Source organism: Heterocephalus glaber, unplaced genomic scaffold (genome assembly GCF_053883595.1).
Source record: "Heterocephalus glaber isolate CG9 unplaced genomic scaffold, H.glaber_assembly_v1.0 deba00001587, whole genome shotgun sequence".
NCBI lineage: Eukaryota > Metazoa > Chordata > Mammalia > Rodentia > Bathyergidae > Heterocephalus > Heterocephalus glaber.
In genome coordinates, this window is record NW_028258365.1 from 5,212,026 (window position 1) to 5,228,945 (window position 16,920).

Here is a 16,920-nt window from a genome sequence, read left to right on the forward strand (position 1 = left end):
ATCTAAAAATTTGTGCCTGAGAGCCTGAGCAGAACAAAGTGAAGAGACAATGAAGGTCAACCCAACCAGCTGTGAGTATGCGAAAGTAGAGCTGGATTATTTTAATTTAAATCAGGACAAATGGGATGGATACTGTTTCTCAAATGGACCCAGGTGTTAAATGGACCCAGGAGGAGGCTCCACTCTGGTCTTTAAGGAGTCACAGGCCACAGGCTTTGGAGAGTTCTAAGAAAAAAAGGGCACCAGTACCACTTGCTTTGACAGAGATGTCTGCTAATGCAGTTTGAGTTTCATGGGAGATGCCCCAGAGCGCAACAGGTCTTTGTCCTTCTGTGGGGACACACTCATAAGAACCCCAGAACCAGTCTCATCTCTCTGTCCATGAACCCCATGAAATGTAGATCCCTGTAGATCCCACTGACCTCGCCATTCAGCTGTGTCCTTAAAAACTGAAAACAATTTGACCCTGACAATCTGAGAAAAAAACAGCTTATCTTCTACTCAAATGCTGTACAGATCCAGTATGAACTAGGAAACAGCAAGAGATGGGGACAGAATGGAACCCTAAATTACAATACTATGCTTCAGTTAGGCCTTTTCAGCAAAAGGCAAGGAAAGTCCCTGCTCCATATGTCAGGCCACTGATGTGGCTGATTAATGGCACTGGAACATTGACTGTCCCTGCTCCCAGAGAGGGGCGAGACCAGACAAAACTCTCACCTCCTGCTCTGATGAATAAGACTGAAGGGGACGGGAAAATTGCAATACACCTGTCCACAGACATCTCTATCTCCTGAAAGGAACCCAGGGTGACCCTGGGTGCTATGGTTAAGCAAATTCAGTTCCTTTTGGATACAGGGCTGGCTTACTCTGTTTTAACTTCCTTCTCTGAAAAACCCTCTCTAAATCTACAGCCATAAATGGGGTTGAGGGGAGCCCTAGTCAGAGCTTCTTTGCTCTTGCTTTGACATGTCAATTCAAAAGTCAAATCTCAACCATGAGTTTTTAATTGCCCCATGGTGTCCTACTCCCTTTCCACAAAGAGATTTTTCTAGTAAAATTAGGGGTAGCTCCCAATTCTGCCAAAGGCTAAAGCAGATTTTATCTGTTGAGACTACACCAGGCCTCCCTGACCTGACTAGTCAGCAGGTGGATCTTGCTGCATAGTATAACAGATTACCTGGGAGGACAACTTCAGCAATGCTGGTTGTTATAAAACTAAGATTCCAGCCAATTTTCCAAAGGAAAACAATATCCAATTAAAGAAGAGGCCCATAAAGACCTTCTGCCTCTCTCTCAGAGACAGGTTTCTCAAACATGGCCTCCTGAGGCCTTGTCAGTCCTCTTGCAGTACCCTCATTCTCCCATAATAAAACCTTCAGGAGAATAATGGATGGTAAAAGACTTGGGCCCCATGAATGAGGCTATAATCCCAATCCACCCTCTAGTGGCAGATCCATATACAATCCTCTCCCAAATTCCAGGAGACACAAATTGGTTCTCAGCCTTGGACACCAAAGATGCTTTCCTTTCATTCCTCATTCCAATTTGCCTTTACATGGAAAAGCCCCATCTCAAAGAAATAACAATATACTTGGACTTCTCACACAGGGCTTTAGAGACAGCTCCCACCTTTTTGCTCAGGAACTGGAAAAGGACTTAAGGAATCTGGAGCATACACAGGGGGGCATCCTACAGGGTGTAGGGTTAGATATATTCTAATCTGCAGCCCAACATGGGAGCTATCCAACATAAGACTATCTAAATTATTTTCTAGTTAAAAAGGGATATAAAGTCTCAGAGGAAATGGCTCAGACATTCAGAGTCCAATACTTAGAATACATTTTTACACTCAGGGAATGACAACTGTTTAGGGACATGGACATATTATCCTCTAGAAAGGTTAAAAGAGCCAACCAGACCTTAAAGCAAACTCTAGCAAAAGCTTCCCACTTTCTGGGTCTTAGCTCCAATTATTGCCCATAGCCTTCATGAAGATTTAAAACACCTCAAAAACTAGGCTAAATATGAGTCCATTTGAGAGCTAAATGGGCCTTTTTTATATTCGGATATGTTGGTGGACCCAGGGATCACAAGGCTCTTATGGTATCGTCTTTGTCTTTTTTTTTTTTTTTTTTGGTACCGGGGATCGAACTCGGGTCCTTGCGCTTGCGAGGCAGGCGATGGAACCACTGGGCTAAATCCTCGGCCCTCTTACGGTATCGTCTTACTAGTCTGAGCCAAGTACAACAAGCTATCCAACCAGATGAAAACAAAGTCCTGCCAGCTCCTAGCCCAGGGGAACCACCTAGTGTCCACCCTGGAGAACACTGCTCCTTAAAATTTAAAAAGACCAATTAAAGTCAAAGTGAAAGGGCCCCTTTTCAGTGACCCTTGCCAAACCTACTGCAATAAACATGGCAGAGACAGCTGGGTTTACCTTTCTAGGATAAAGTCACCCCTACCTGAACTGTCTCAGGCAAAGGACTACCCAAAACAAAAAAGCTACTTCCATGAACTTCTGGAAGATCTAAGGCTCCAGCACTGCTCTGGTACAGATAAGTAGAGTCACTAATCACCCCTGATTCACCATAGCTTAAATGGGCATTTATGTTGGGACTCCTGCTTTTAAGTGAATTCATATTGTGAGTAATCTTCTTGGGGCTACAGCTCTCAGGCTCTTAGTATCATGCTTTCCTCTCCACAGGAAGCATGAAAATAACCCCCCCTTAAACTTCTCCCAAATAATACCACTAGTTACTGTGACTAACTGATGAATCTGTCATAGTCCACCTTTCAAGACAGACGAGACAAAATTCTGACCTGTTCCTTCTCATACTTTGCCTCTACCTCCACAACTGAATAGTAAAGTTTATGTATTCAAGGCTTCATATGATCATTCAGCCTACAGCCTATGACTTTCCTGACAAATTCACCGAGCTTTCTCCCAGTGAACAGACAGTTTAACAATTCTTGACATACAGGCACTAAGTCTTCTCTGTCTTCTGACAGTTCCTTTGAAGCCCAGCTGGTAAGCCCCAACATATCACGGTAGTCACAATCCCCAGCAGGTAGGGCCTACAGTGCCTTTCAGCAGGAAGTATCTAATAAGAAAAAAGAGACCTCCACTCCATTAGCATCCCATAATGAATTATGGGTATTATGCCTCTCAGGGGTAAATGAGGTAGATTAGGGCAAATCAGTTAAACAACTGGGCAAACTCATGGCGACCCAGGGCACATGCTCAGAACACAGGATCCAGTTCCTGAGCACTATACGTGAAACAAATTAGAGAAGTGCTATTTTCCAGTCTTCATTTACATCTGGTGCACAACCAAGCAAGTCTTCAATACAACGATTTAAATCTGGCACGAAGGCAAGTGAATTTTTGATAGAACTGTCACATGCCCTACTTGCATGAGGGAAAAGCCAATCCAGGAATTCCAGATACAAAAAGACCCTTTCCCCTTATTCTCATGGCTGCTCTGAGTCTGTTCACTGGCCTACTCTCACGCTACAAAGTGCACTTTTTTCCATCAACTAACACAAAGGATGTAAGCTGCTGTCAGGTTTAACTTGCAGAAAAGTACTGTAATCTATCTAAAGAAACACAGGGACTACCCAAGGTTCCGGCAAGAGGCAGGGTGCAGGAAGCATGCCCTGCCTGATGAAGCCTGTGCTCCGCAGAAAGCTTTCCTAGCCAGTGTCTCACTGTACTGCCTTTCCCTCCTATAAAAGCCCTTTGAGGCAAGGCACAGTGAAGCACGCCCATAACCCCAGTTACTCTGGAGGCTCTGGTAAGAGGATCATGAGTGTGAGGCCAGTCTGGGCAACTTAGTAAGACCCTCTCCCCCCCCAAAAAAATAAACAAACAAACAGGGAGATTAACTAAGTGGTAAGCACCCTTGGGCTCAATCTCCAGTACCACACACAAAAAAAGTAAAACAAACTTTGAGCCTCTTCATTTGCCAGGATGCAGATTTGCAGTCGGTAGCCTTTCCATCTTCTCACAGTGCCAGCCCTTGAATAAACCTGATTCCTTCCTACCTGTAACCTTGTGAATATTGGCTTTCAAGTGGCATCAGCCAGGTGTTTAGTGCAGTTACAATGTGAATACCGAAACACTACAGTATATGCAGGCCAACTGAGCATCACAGAGAGGTGGAATCAGAGCTTTCATTAAACGGCACCTGACACTGAACACAGCTTTTTTTTTTTTTTTTTTTTTTTGTAGCAGGGATTGAACTCAGGACCTTGCGCTTGTGAGGCAGGTGGCAGAACCACTGAGCTAAATCCCCAGCCCTGAACATAGCTTTTTAACCTTTTAATTTATATGCAACTACAAATCCACCTCCCATTCTTAGATTTTGTTTGTTTCAATATATTTTAGGAAAGATTAATCTTCTCTTATATTTACTGCAATAAAATCTATATTCAGTTGTCTGATAAAATGATTTTATAAAAATATTAAATACAAAATTACCTATCTTTACTTAACATATCATTTTCTTCCACAATTTGAAATGGTCTATTCATTTCACATCAGAGGACATGACCCAATTAAACTCTGGAAATTAGACCTTAGAAATAACTATTGCATTATGCTACATGGAAGTAATTGGTAACCTTGTCCAGAATGATTTTAGACCACTTCCTGAACTACCAACTCTATTATCTTTAATTCTTAGTTGAGACACATACTTATATATGTAACAGGCACTTTAACATATCAAATAACAAATAAATTCTTGATCTTAAACAAGAATTAGCTGACATTAAAAGTATTCTCTAATATCTGGTTATCCTCTGCAGCGCACCGAAATTATACTTGGTAGGAATATGTGACTTGCTCTGGTCAATTTATTTATTAAAATTTTTATTTTTACTAGTACATGTCTGCAGTACATAATGATTACATTCATGGGAAGGTGGTGCACGTAAAAAACATATCTTAATTCTTTTTACATCCCCTTCCTCTCCTTGCCCTTCCAATTTAATATGAACAGAAGTTCATGTATAAATGCCGATCTAGGCAGTCAAAAGTCCGTTTGTGATTTTCTGATCTCTCTGTTGTGGCTACTTACAATGCTCTGTGTTCCATCCAGATGGTATGCCGACAAGATGGTGGGGGCCACTGTCAAGTAGCCTTCCCACTGACTCAGATGGGCCAGATGACCAAGGAATACATGTACATACTCAGCTACTGAGATACTGGATTTCTTAGTGATCACCCCAACAGAGCCCAGTCTCGCTAGGTTAATACTCCCCCAAACCTGCTGTCACATAGTCCTCTTCTCCTTATCAGCCAACCCCTCCTTTCAGATGCTCAGTCAAAAACCCTAGAGTCATTCTTGACCCCTCTTCTCTCATACCACACACCTAATTCATCAGTACCTTAACGCCTTCAAAATACACCCAGAATCCAATCACGTTTTACTGCCTCCATTGCTAGCCTGTATTTCAAAAGTCACTGGTAAGATAAACGGCAAGGCACAGATTGGAAAAAAATACTTAATAACGCATATATCCAATGAAGATTTTACCAAAGAAGACATACTGATGAAGAGTAAATAAGCTCATTAAAAGATGCTCAACATTATCTAGTCAGTTGGCAATGTATACTAAACAATCACAATGATAATACTACATACATACTGGAATGGTAAAAATTAAAAAGACTGACAATGGTGAGTGTTATCTAGGATGTGGAACACTGGAACTCTTATTCACAACTGGCTGAAATGTAAAATGCTATATAGCCACTTTGGAAATTACTTTGCTAATTTTTTAAAAGTTAAACATACACCCAGATAAATGAAGAATGCTTGTATATTGATAGAAACTGACAACTTCAAAAGCTATTTATAGAAGATTATAACAACACAGAGATACCCTGGTCAATAGGTACCAAAACATGAATTTACCAGATGATGGAGCCATTTCTCCCCCAGGAATTCTCAAGAGTAAAGAAAGTATATGTCTATTGGTTTCTACATGGATATTTATAGTTAAACACTACAAAATGCTCAAAAGGCCATCAACAGGTGATGGATAAACAATCTGTAGTCTATCCATACAAAATACTATTTTTCAGCAATAAAAAAGTCTGAACTATTGATAAAGGCATAGATGACTTCAAAAGAATTATGATGAAAAACAAATACAAAACAGTACATACAATATGATTCTACTATTCAAAACTCTAGAAAATATAAACTAATCTACAGTGACAGAAAACAAATGCCTGGTTACCTGGGGAAGAGGGAGGCTGAGAAGGGCAAGAGGAAGGGATGTTAAAGGGACATAGAAAACTTCTGAGGGTGCTATGTTTTGAGTATGTCTCCTAGGCTGAATGCAGTGGTACACACCTACAGTCCGCCTGCATAGGAGTCTAAGGCAGGAGGATCAGCTGAGCTCAGGAGTTGGAGGCCAGCCTGGACAACAGTAAAACGCCATCTCACAAAACAAAACAGAATAGAAGATGAATGGGTGAGCCAAAAATCGTGTGTTAGAAACTGAATTTCAGGGCCAGGGATGTAGCTCAGCAGAGCCACGCCTGTCTGGCAAGCAAGGTCCTGAGTTTGATCCCAGGTGCGGGGATACACACACACACACACACACACACACACACACACACACACACACTCGGTATAAAAAAATGTTTTCAAAAGAAACTGAATTTCTAAAGCAACAGTATTGAGAGGTGGAGCCTAATGGGAGGTGTTTAGGTCATGAGGGCTCTACACGCAAGAATGGATTAATGCCAATTATAAAAGGGCCTGAGGCTGCAAAATCAATCTCTCCCTCTCTTCCAGGTTCTAGCTCACCCTCTGCCTCCATCATTGGATGATGTTGTAAGAAGACCCTCCCCAGATGCAGCCCCCCAACACTGTAAGAAAGCAATCTCTCTGCTCCCCATAAATTGCTCAGTTTCAGGTATTCTGTCAGAGCCATGCAAAATGGAGTGTGATGATGGGTTTCACCAAACATTAAATTGTTTAAATGTCTGCAGTTTACTGCATGTATAGATTATTTCAACAAGATTTGTTTTAGAAAAGAATATAACAGATAATAAATATTTTTGAAAAGAATAAAATGGATGAAAGTTAAAATAGATATGTAACAGCATCCTAAGGCTGAACTGAAATGGGGACCCAATGGATCTTCCTTCAGAGCACTTTTTTATGAATGAGAAACACAAGGGGGAAAGGTGGACTATCCTATCACTAAGAAAAGTCCCTCAGAATGAAGTCGTAGCACTTTTCAACCAAAGAAGACCCATCTATAAATACTGTAGCTTCTGAAATGCACAATTGCTACTCCAATATAATCACAATCCTTTTGCTGGAGTCCCCTAGCAGTTGGATAATTTCTTTGAACTGATTTAGAAACCTGGCCTAATTTCTCCTTTTATGTCATCTTTAATTACCACTAAACATTCTGAACCTTTCCAACCAATTTAGTTTATTATGAACTTTTTTTAGGAACTAAGAAATGGCCAGAGTAAAGTCCTCGGCCTACAAGTCTTGCATGAAAAGTTTCTTTCCTTGGACCCCTCTGTCTTTTGGCTCCCAATTTCCCACTGGGGTAGCAAAATCATCATCTCTACTTCATTCATCTCCCCTGCTCTTCCATCTGAAATCCTAAATTCCACTCATCATCAGCAATTTCAGCATCATCCTAACAGATGAATACAACCTCTTCTTTCATAAGCTGCTACAGTTATGAGGTCTCTGAACACAACTCCTTTATGTTCAAAACATAGTTTTGAACAAAGTAAAAGCACAGCATGCATTTATGTTTAAATCAAGTTAGTCCCCAAGACTCACCTCATTTCCACCAACTGCTTTGGTTAAAATCACTGCAGAAGACACAGGGGGAGGCATGCAACCTACTGTCTGCAAACTGAAAAATAAAAGAAAATCCAGTGTTAAATAGTTTTTTCTCCCCAATTATAAAACAATAGTTCCCACTCTATTCATTCTAAAATAGCAGAACTGAGCACATAAAAATAAGGAAGTGTTTATTGACGCACATTCTCTGTTGAGTTTAGATTTATGTGAGGCAACATCCCAGGCTCTGTGCTCTCACTACATTCCACAGGCTTGAACGAGTTTATTTTTAGTGAAGTTATAGTGACTACAGTCCTTGAAAGACAACAAAAATGGTCAATTATTTGGTATATATATTTCATCTTAGGTTATTTTCAGGTAAAGTAAAAATTTTCCTGATACTTTTTGTCAAGTCTTTTGGTAAAAAATAAAGCTCTAAACCACATCCCAAATTCATAAATATTTAATAAAGTATAAGCTTATATTTTCAATCTCTTTTTATAAAACAACTCTCAAACTTTCATCTCATAAAAGAGATTTTCATGTTGTAATGTCATTATAGAAACACACGAGACATAATCATATACTGATTCAGGTCTTATAGTAAATTCTATCCAGTATCTATTCCAAATTTGGCTTTTATTAAATAAATTATGTTTCTATTACCAAGATCATAAAACTATTCTCTCAGATTACAATACAAAATAAATTGCCTGACAACCAAATGAAAGTAAGTAGTAAATCTAACTACTAAAAATTTTTAAAAACATTACTGAGAAGTACTATAGAATATTCTAGGGAGAGCAAACAGCCAGCCTGTGTGGAAATTTCATACACAGAATAGAAGACAGAATATCTGATGTAAACAGATTTTAAGTGAGTATGATTATAGTCATTTTTATTTATTCTTGTAAGAATGTATTGTTTAAACTGTATGTAAAAATTTATATTGCTTCTGAAATAAGAAAAAATAAAAATATTTTCATTCATTTCAGTTAAAACATTAAGAAAACAGTTTATAGAATTTCCAGCTCATTCAATCTCACATGACCTTTTATTATTATTTTAGTTTTAGAGATGGCGTCTACATAGTTGCCCAGGCTGATCTCAAATTCTTGGGCTAAAGCAACCCTCCTGACTTGGTCTCCTGAGTAGCAGGGACTGCAAGTGCTGCCACTGTTCCCAACTTTGTCTTTTAAGGTCTATATTTTCCTAAGTAAAGCTGAAGTGTTCTGTCCTATTAAAAATTCTTAATCTCTGAGTCTTCCTTAAGGTCCAGCATCATCACTAATATTGAGCATTTACCATTTGTAGTAGATACTACGCTGGACATTTTATACCCATTCTCATTTATTCCTCATCAAATATTTTAAATAATTATTACTATTATCCTCACGTTCATGAAAACTGAAGTTAAGAGAGAACTAATTTACCCAAACTCACAAAGCCAGTTCTCCTGGGTTAAACTTTAATCTGGCAGTGAGGGCGAAAGATTAATGCGGGCCTCCTCCTCTGGCCTCTCTGCTTTGTATCTCCCCTGCCCCAAATGTTCAGGACAAGCTGTCTCAGGTATTTTCAACTTTTATAGCTTATTCAATCTTTCCCTTTCCTGGCCTCTTCCTTTTTACATGCAATGAAACAGAATTCTCCCCCTCTTATGAAAAAAGTTACCTTATAAAAAACTATAGATTAAATATATGGGTTTCTATGAGTAGGATACTACATGAGGGTATAAAAATGCATAAGACATTATTCTTGGCTTGTAGGCAATTCAATACACAAATATGGATAACTAACAATAAAATTAGCAGTGTTGCCTCAAGAAACATTCCTACTTGTTTCACTGCAATTCAATGTTGATCTTCTTTTAAAAATACTCTATCACCATGACCCCACAGCTCAATCTCTCTTAATTCCTCTAGAACTGATTCTCTGCCTTCCACTAGTATGAGTACTGAGCTTAAAACTAACCAGTGATCTCCAAATCACCAAATCCAAAGTCCTTTTCCCTATATTTGCTCATACATTCTCAGGACACTCTATTTTCTTGGTTACCACTTCACTTCATCATTCTGATTTATCTCCTATCTTTTAAACCTACCTTTTCCTTTCAATCTGTGAAAACACCTGTCAATTTAGATGTCTAGCACTATTATCACCAAATTTGCAGCTGCCTGGGCTGCCCCCCATGAACTAAACATGTCTAATATTAAATTTATATATTTTCTTTTCTTCAGCTTTACTGAGGTATAATTCCCAAACTAAAATTGCATATATTTAGGGTATAAAATATGACATGTTGATCTGTGTGTGCATTGTAAATGATTACCACAATCAAGCTAATTAGTATTTCCATGAGCTGATATAGTTGTCTCTGGGTGTGGTAAGAATATTTAAGATGTATCTTAGAAATTTTTATATATAAATTTAGATATTCTCTTAAAAAATCTATTTCCTATCTGAATTTATCAGAGGAACCAGTTTTCATTTAATGATATAATTTGAAACTTTAGTTGTATGTGATTCTACTTGCTCCTCAGAAATTAACTAGTCTGTCACCACCAACTTCCCATTTTTTTTTTTTTGTTTTTTGTTTTTTTGGTTTTTTGGTACCGGGGATTGAACCCAGGTCCTTGCACTTGCAAGGCAGGTGGTGGAACCACTGAGCTAAATCCCTGGCCCATTCTTCCCCATGACTGCTGCTACCATCCCCATTCAGGTGTTTTCTACCTATATGTAAACACTTGCAAATGTGCTGAATGGGCGCTACCTCTACTCTGTCCCTTAACGTGGTAAAGAAAGAAGGATGTGCTCAAAATAGCTCTTCTCCAACATGATCCTAAGGTAGGAGTTTGCAACTCCCTCCAGTTTACTCTGTATGTAATCTCAAACTGGGGAGGGGAAGGGATCCAAATGAAGTAGATCAAGTGTATACTCCTTTAAGTGTAACATCCCAAGGTGAGAACTATACGCGTGCTTTATTTAGCATACTCAGATCGCAGTTGCTACTCTTCAAATCATATTGTCCTTCCACATCACTAGGATCTGCCGACATTAGTAAGTACAGCTGCTAACAGACCTTATTTCTGCCTTGGAGACTTTGTACCATATTTCCTTTGCTTAGATGACTCTGCCCCCAAAACTCTGCAGTTTAATCACCAGTCTGCCTACCTGAACACTTTCAATCATATCCCATTTTACTCTTCCCACATCACTCATCTCTGTCTTGCTCACCTATTTACTTGTTTCTTCATAATTATACCCCAAGTCTCCACGATAGGCAAAATGGAATGGCATACTGCCCGTTTTGGCCATTGTTTCTCCAACAGCCGTAATAATTCCTGGCATATAGTAGGAGTTAAATAGGTGACTTAAACAAATGAATGCATGACCTCAAATGTCCCAACACCATTATTACACAGGAAGTAAAAGTAGGATTATCATTTTATACACAGAAAAACTGAGGTCCAAAACTATTTAATAAATTTGCTCAAAGTCACATATCGTGTTAGGGTTAGGGTCAGAACTCAATCTTTGGGTTCAAAGTTCAGTGTTTAAGTTGTTATACAATGATGCTAAAATGTGGTTAATTTTAAATCACTTCAAATTAACTTTATTGTTAAATTGTTTTTATTGAACATGAAAACATTTTTAATGAAAGAAAAGATTCTAATAAAATCTACTGCTAATTCAACTATTATATCAAAAGTGACACAGAACAAGTAAAAAAGTAAATATCTGTTCCACATATATTTTTCTTTAAAATATACATATTATAGGGCCGGGGATTTAGCTCAGTGGTTTCGCTGCCTGCTACGCAAGCACAAGGACCCGAGTTCGATCCCTGGCACCAAAAAAACAAAAAAAAACATACTACACATAGCCATTATCTGTATATATTTATTAAGATATAAAATGGAGAGTTAAAGCATCTAATGGCTAACCTACATTATACACATACATATATACATTAGATCCTCTATTACATTTTCCTCCTGACTCTATAATTTCCAGAAAAGTATCTATCTTACAAATTCTAGAATTCTTTCAAACATTCAATATGCCCTAATTCAGATTTATAAAATTCTAGAGCAGGTGAGATAAGCTAATTATCTGAAGATTATTGATTGTTGACACCATAAGCAAGTATGAATATTTACCTACATTAAAAACCAAATCTTTTACCAAAAAATTAGTGGGACTTATTTTAATTAAATGTAAGAGTAAGCATGGGGTGTATTTTAAGATTCTGTTAAACAATTCTTTGATCACTCTTTTAATGAAACTGTAGGGCTAAAGGATAATGTTATGAGTGTTTTTACTTCTTTGTAAGATAGCACACATAACCCCTTTTCTGTAAAGCTGCCAGAGCAATAATGTTACTAGAAATGTCCCATTAAAAGTACACTCTTCAAAAGATTTACACATACCCTTTTAAAAGCCATTCATTGATGGATGTGATTGATAAAAGCTGAAGGAAGAGCCATATTGTTGCTGGGAAGAATGCAAGTGTAAAGATCTGAATAAAAAGATGCAATTTTAAATGCACCAAAGCACTGGTCAGCTCCTGGAAAAATGAAGGATACAAAGTAAAGGTAAGAAAACTACTTCTGAAAAGAGATTACTACTAAAATAATATCATAAGTTTTTAATTCTGAGTTTTTTCATAGCTAAAATCTTTATAAGCACATGCATAATACTCTTTAAGAGGAAAAAGGTACTCATGACATTATAAAGTACTTTCATATTCTAACTTCTTTCAAACATGCAATATGTCCTCACAAGTCAAATTTATAAAATTCTAGACCAGGTGATATAAACTAATTACCTTTATACTAATTTAGATTTGAAGATGTATGACTTTATAAACAAACATGAATGTTCACTTACATTAGAAAATGAATCTTCTAAAAAATGTTAGCAAGACATATCTCTTTTAATTAAATAATTTAATTTATTCATTTGCTGAATTTATAGGGCCTCCATTCAGAAAGATGTTGCTGAATCTACAAATAATAATGTTTTTAAATGGTTTCTTCAAGGATAGTCTGTAATTCAAAATAATCCCCACAGTTTACTCATTGCAATTCTTTGTTAACATTTACTGAATAACAGCTATAGGCCATCATCTAAACTCACCACTTTACATCTGTTATCTCATTTAATCTTCACAACAACACTGTTAGGAAAATGTTACCATCAAAATGTTATTTACTGACAAGAAATTGAGGCTGAGAGCTAAGACACAGTGAAAAGGAGCACCAAACCCATTTCTAGCCCGCTATCACGCCCATGATTGCTTCTTCCATCATACACACCACTGCCCCAAGAGCGGGAAAATGCACATTAAATATAACCAGGCACCTCTTGAAGCTAAAAAACAATAATCACTTAACCTCCCCTGGGGTTCAAATACCTATAAACTTACAAGTATTTGCATGTAAATGTGTGCCATTTGGTTATCAGTCGAAACAAAACAAACTTAGAAAGTAGCAGAAAAAGTATAGTCCTTTAAAACAGGGAAGTCATCACTGAAATAAATATAAAGATGCCAGGAACTCTGGTTATAAACACTAACGCTCCTACAAGGAAGACGTTCAAGAGATCCTCAGCCTCAGAGACACTAGCCAAAGTTTATGGGCTTAACAAACAGTTTTTAATATTACTCATTCACCTATCACCACCTTTTGAGACCTGTCAAATCCACTTCCCACTGTCTTATCTTCCTGTGTAGAGACACAAGGCAATTCCAGTTTGGTCACAATAGGTCTCTACAAACGCAGAAGGAACTTCTCAAAAGCTAATTCAAGATCCCTGGGAAACACTAGACCACTACCAGAACCCACCTACCATCCTTAGAATAGACCTAAAAGGAGCCACCCTACAATAAGCCAGAATTCTTAAGGTTGCACCCATAAAAAAACTTGAACGGTCTTGAAACCAAATCTCATTTAAGTATACTCAGAGGCACTTGGCAAATATAAAATAAATATTCATTATTTTTATTTTTAAAATCATAATAAAATGATTAGCTACAATTCAGCAACGAAGACATTTGCCTGTCTGTCTCCCTTCCTCCCTACCTACCTGTCTTTCTCTTCCTCCCTCTCTCCCTCCCTCTCTCTTTTTTTGTCTCTCCTTTTCTCCCTGGTGGTACTAGGAATTGAAACCAGGGCCTTCACACTGAGCCATATCCCAAGCCCTTTCTCTTTTTTTATTTTTGAGAAAAGTTCTCACTAAGTCTGCTAAATTGCCCACATGGGGCTTGAACTTGCGATCCTACTGCTTCAACCTCCTAGGGCTGAGTGCCGAGATTACAGGAGTAAGCCATCATGTATATGCCCACTTGCACATACTTCAGATAGCAATATCAAATGGCATAACTTTTCTGAAAAATAATTTCGGAATATATATAAAGAATTATGGGGCTGGGGATGTATCTCAGTGGTGCTACACCAGCCTGGCAAGAGTAAGGTCCTGAGTTCGATCCCTGGTTCTGCAAAAAATAAAAAAAAGAATTATAATTTATTCTTGCATTCCAAAATTTTAAGGCAAGGTGATTATAAACATTTATACACAGAATTGGTCATTACAGCATCATACTATACTACAGAAAAATCTGCGAACAATTTAAATGCTCAAAAATTGGAGAATAATTATGTTAAGGGTTATTAAAAATGTGTGCATCTGATTTATTTCACACAACATTATGGCCTCAAGGTGCATCCATTTTCCTACAGATCATTCAGGTTTATCCTTCTTTATGGCACAGTAGTACTCCATTGTGTATTTTCTTTATCCATTCATCTACTGATGGACATATAGGCCACTTCCAAGATTTAGCTATTATAAATACTGCTGCTATAAACATTAGGAAGAATGAAAATAACTGCTATTAATAACCATGTAGTTTAGTCCCTTTTTCCCTAAAAATGAGTATGCATCAATCCCTGTAATATGATGTTTTAACTCTTTTGGGAAGACACCTAGAAGGGAGTAGCTGGGACAAATGGAATTTCTAGTTTTAGGGTTTGAGGAATCTCCAATACTGACTTCCATAGTGGTTATACTAGTTTATATTCCCACCACCAACAAAGAGGGTTCCTTTTTGCTTGCAGCTTTGCCAGTATTTGTTATTGTTTGATCTCTTAGTTTTGGCCATTCTTCCTGGAGTAAGATGGAATCTCAAAATTGTGTTGATGAGGACATAGGAGTATGAGATTTTACTCCTACTCTGCCAGCAGGAATGTACACTGACACAACCTATGGAGAACAATCTAGAGACTTACGTTTCATCCAAGAACTACTCACTGAGTGGGGCGAGGGGTATAGCTCAGGAGTAGAGTGCTTGCCTAACATGCATGAGGCCCTGGTTAGATCCCAAGCACCATGAAAAAAAAAGAGAGGAGAGGAGAGCGGAGGGGAGGGGAGGGGAGGGGAGGGGAGGGGAAGGGAAGGGAAGGGAAGGGAAGAGAAGGGAAGAGAAGGAAGGGAAGGAAGAGAGAGAAGAGAAGAGAAGAGAAGAGAAGAGAAGAGAAGAGAAGAGAAGAGAAGAGAAGAGAAGAGAAAAAGGCAAGACTTACTGAAGCTCTAGTACCATATTCTAGGTATCTGGAATATCTATCACATCTTAAACTGCAAATATCATTTGACCTAGCAATTCCATTTCCAGGAATTTATCCTTTGAAACTAATTTGATAGCAAAATCTTATAAATTACCTATATGTCCATTGTTAGAAGCCAAGTAAAACATAGCCCAACACATTCATACCCCAACATACTATTTGGCATATGAGGAAAAAGGGTTCTTTATGCATTTATGTAAAAATATATTTTTAAGTAAAATAGATTACAGGCCAAACAATATAAATTACTATAATTTGTAGGGGGATGTGGATGTTTTGCATAGCATTGTCTCTGGAAAGTCACATAGAAATTGTTAAAATTGGTTGTCTCAAGAGAATAGAAGTGGAAAGGCTGAAAGGAGAAAGAAAGGAAGACTTCCATCATTATACTTTTGTACTTTCTGATTTCAAACTATGTGAAATCATTGTTCATCAAAGTAAACAAAATGTAAATTATTTTATTTTAAAAGAAAATATATAATATAAAATATAAAAAATTTTTCAATTATATGAAAAATTATTATACAGTGTTAATGGAAAAATAGGGTACAATTATGTATATGTATATGTATATGAGTATGTATACCCATATAATTTTATTTTTAAAAGAAAATATTTTTAAAATATACATAAAACATCTTTAGGGAAAAAGGGACTAAACTACATGGATATTAACAGCAGTTATTTTCATTCTTCCTAATCTTTCTATAATGAGTAAATGCCACTTTTATAATCAGAAAAATATTATAAAATTGTAATTAGAAAATAGTAGCTGACCTAACAGATAACAATTAGGAACAAATGACCATGCATTGAAATAATGGACAGTAAAGAACCCAGCAAGATGATTCATATTGGCCTACCATGTTGGGCTACAAGGGGCCTTTTAACCACACACAAATAATAGGCATGAAGGGTTCCTCAGAAAGATTTTCAAGACTGTCACAAAAACTCAGTGTCATATACTTTCGGTATCTTGTTACAACCATAAAGATAAAGAAAATAATCTGGGTACACTGGTAACAAGGGAAAGGGAAAATTAGTAGTACTTCATCGATACCCATGTAGAATTTATAGCCACATATTCAAATAAATGCCATCATGAATAATTGAAAAGTTGACTCTCCATGTCATTTTGTTTATTCACATGTAAAACAGGTCAGAGTCCATTAAAATAAACTTAAGGAGATACACGTACTCCACATAATGTCCTGATTATACCAGAATCTCACTGAGAACATCAAGAAGTGCTCATAACCAGGGCTCTGCCTGGGAAGTAGAAGTATATTCATTATTTACCAATTTTTCTTGTAGTCCTATTTGACCTTTATCTAATTCCCTTTCTGCGAGTCAGTCTCATAGCTCTGGGCTTGAAATAAGCAGCATGAGTCCAAACTTTAGAATTTGGTATATTTACTTTTCAGCTAATAGAATTTTAAAACTCATAATCTGTTTAGGAAAAT

At 37.5% G+C, this 16,920-nt stretch overlaps 1 protein-coding gene across 4 annotated transcripts in view; it reads right to left on the reverse strand.

Annotated features, from left to right (window-relative positions):
- The window catches only part of Slc10a7 (solute carrier family 10 member 7), a 245,218-nt gene that overhangs the window by 213,390 nt on the left and 14,908 nt on the right, over positions 1 to 16,920 (reverse strand). For 3 of the 4 annotated variants that reach the window (XR_015443972.1, XM_087193354.1, XM_087193355.1), the window contains exon 3: positions 7,830 to 7,905. Coding sequence is in view for 3 of the 4 variants with exons in the window: in XM_087193354.1 (XP_087049480.1) it covers positions 7,831 to 7,905 (75 nt within the window). In the remaining variant the exon portion in view is untranslated. Of the gene's footprint in view, positions 1 to 7,829; positions 7,906 to 12,262; positions 12,400 to 16,920 lie in introns of all 4 variants that reach the window. The other variant, XM_004868926.3, reaches the window with a different exon arrangement.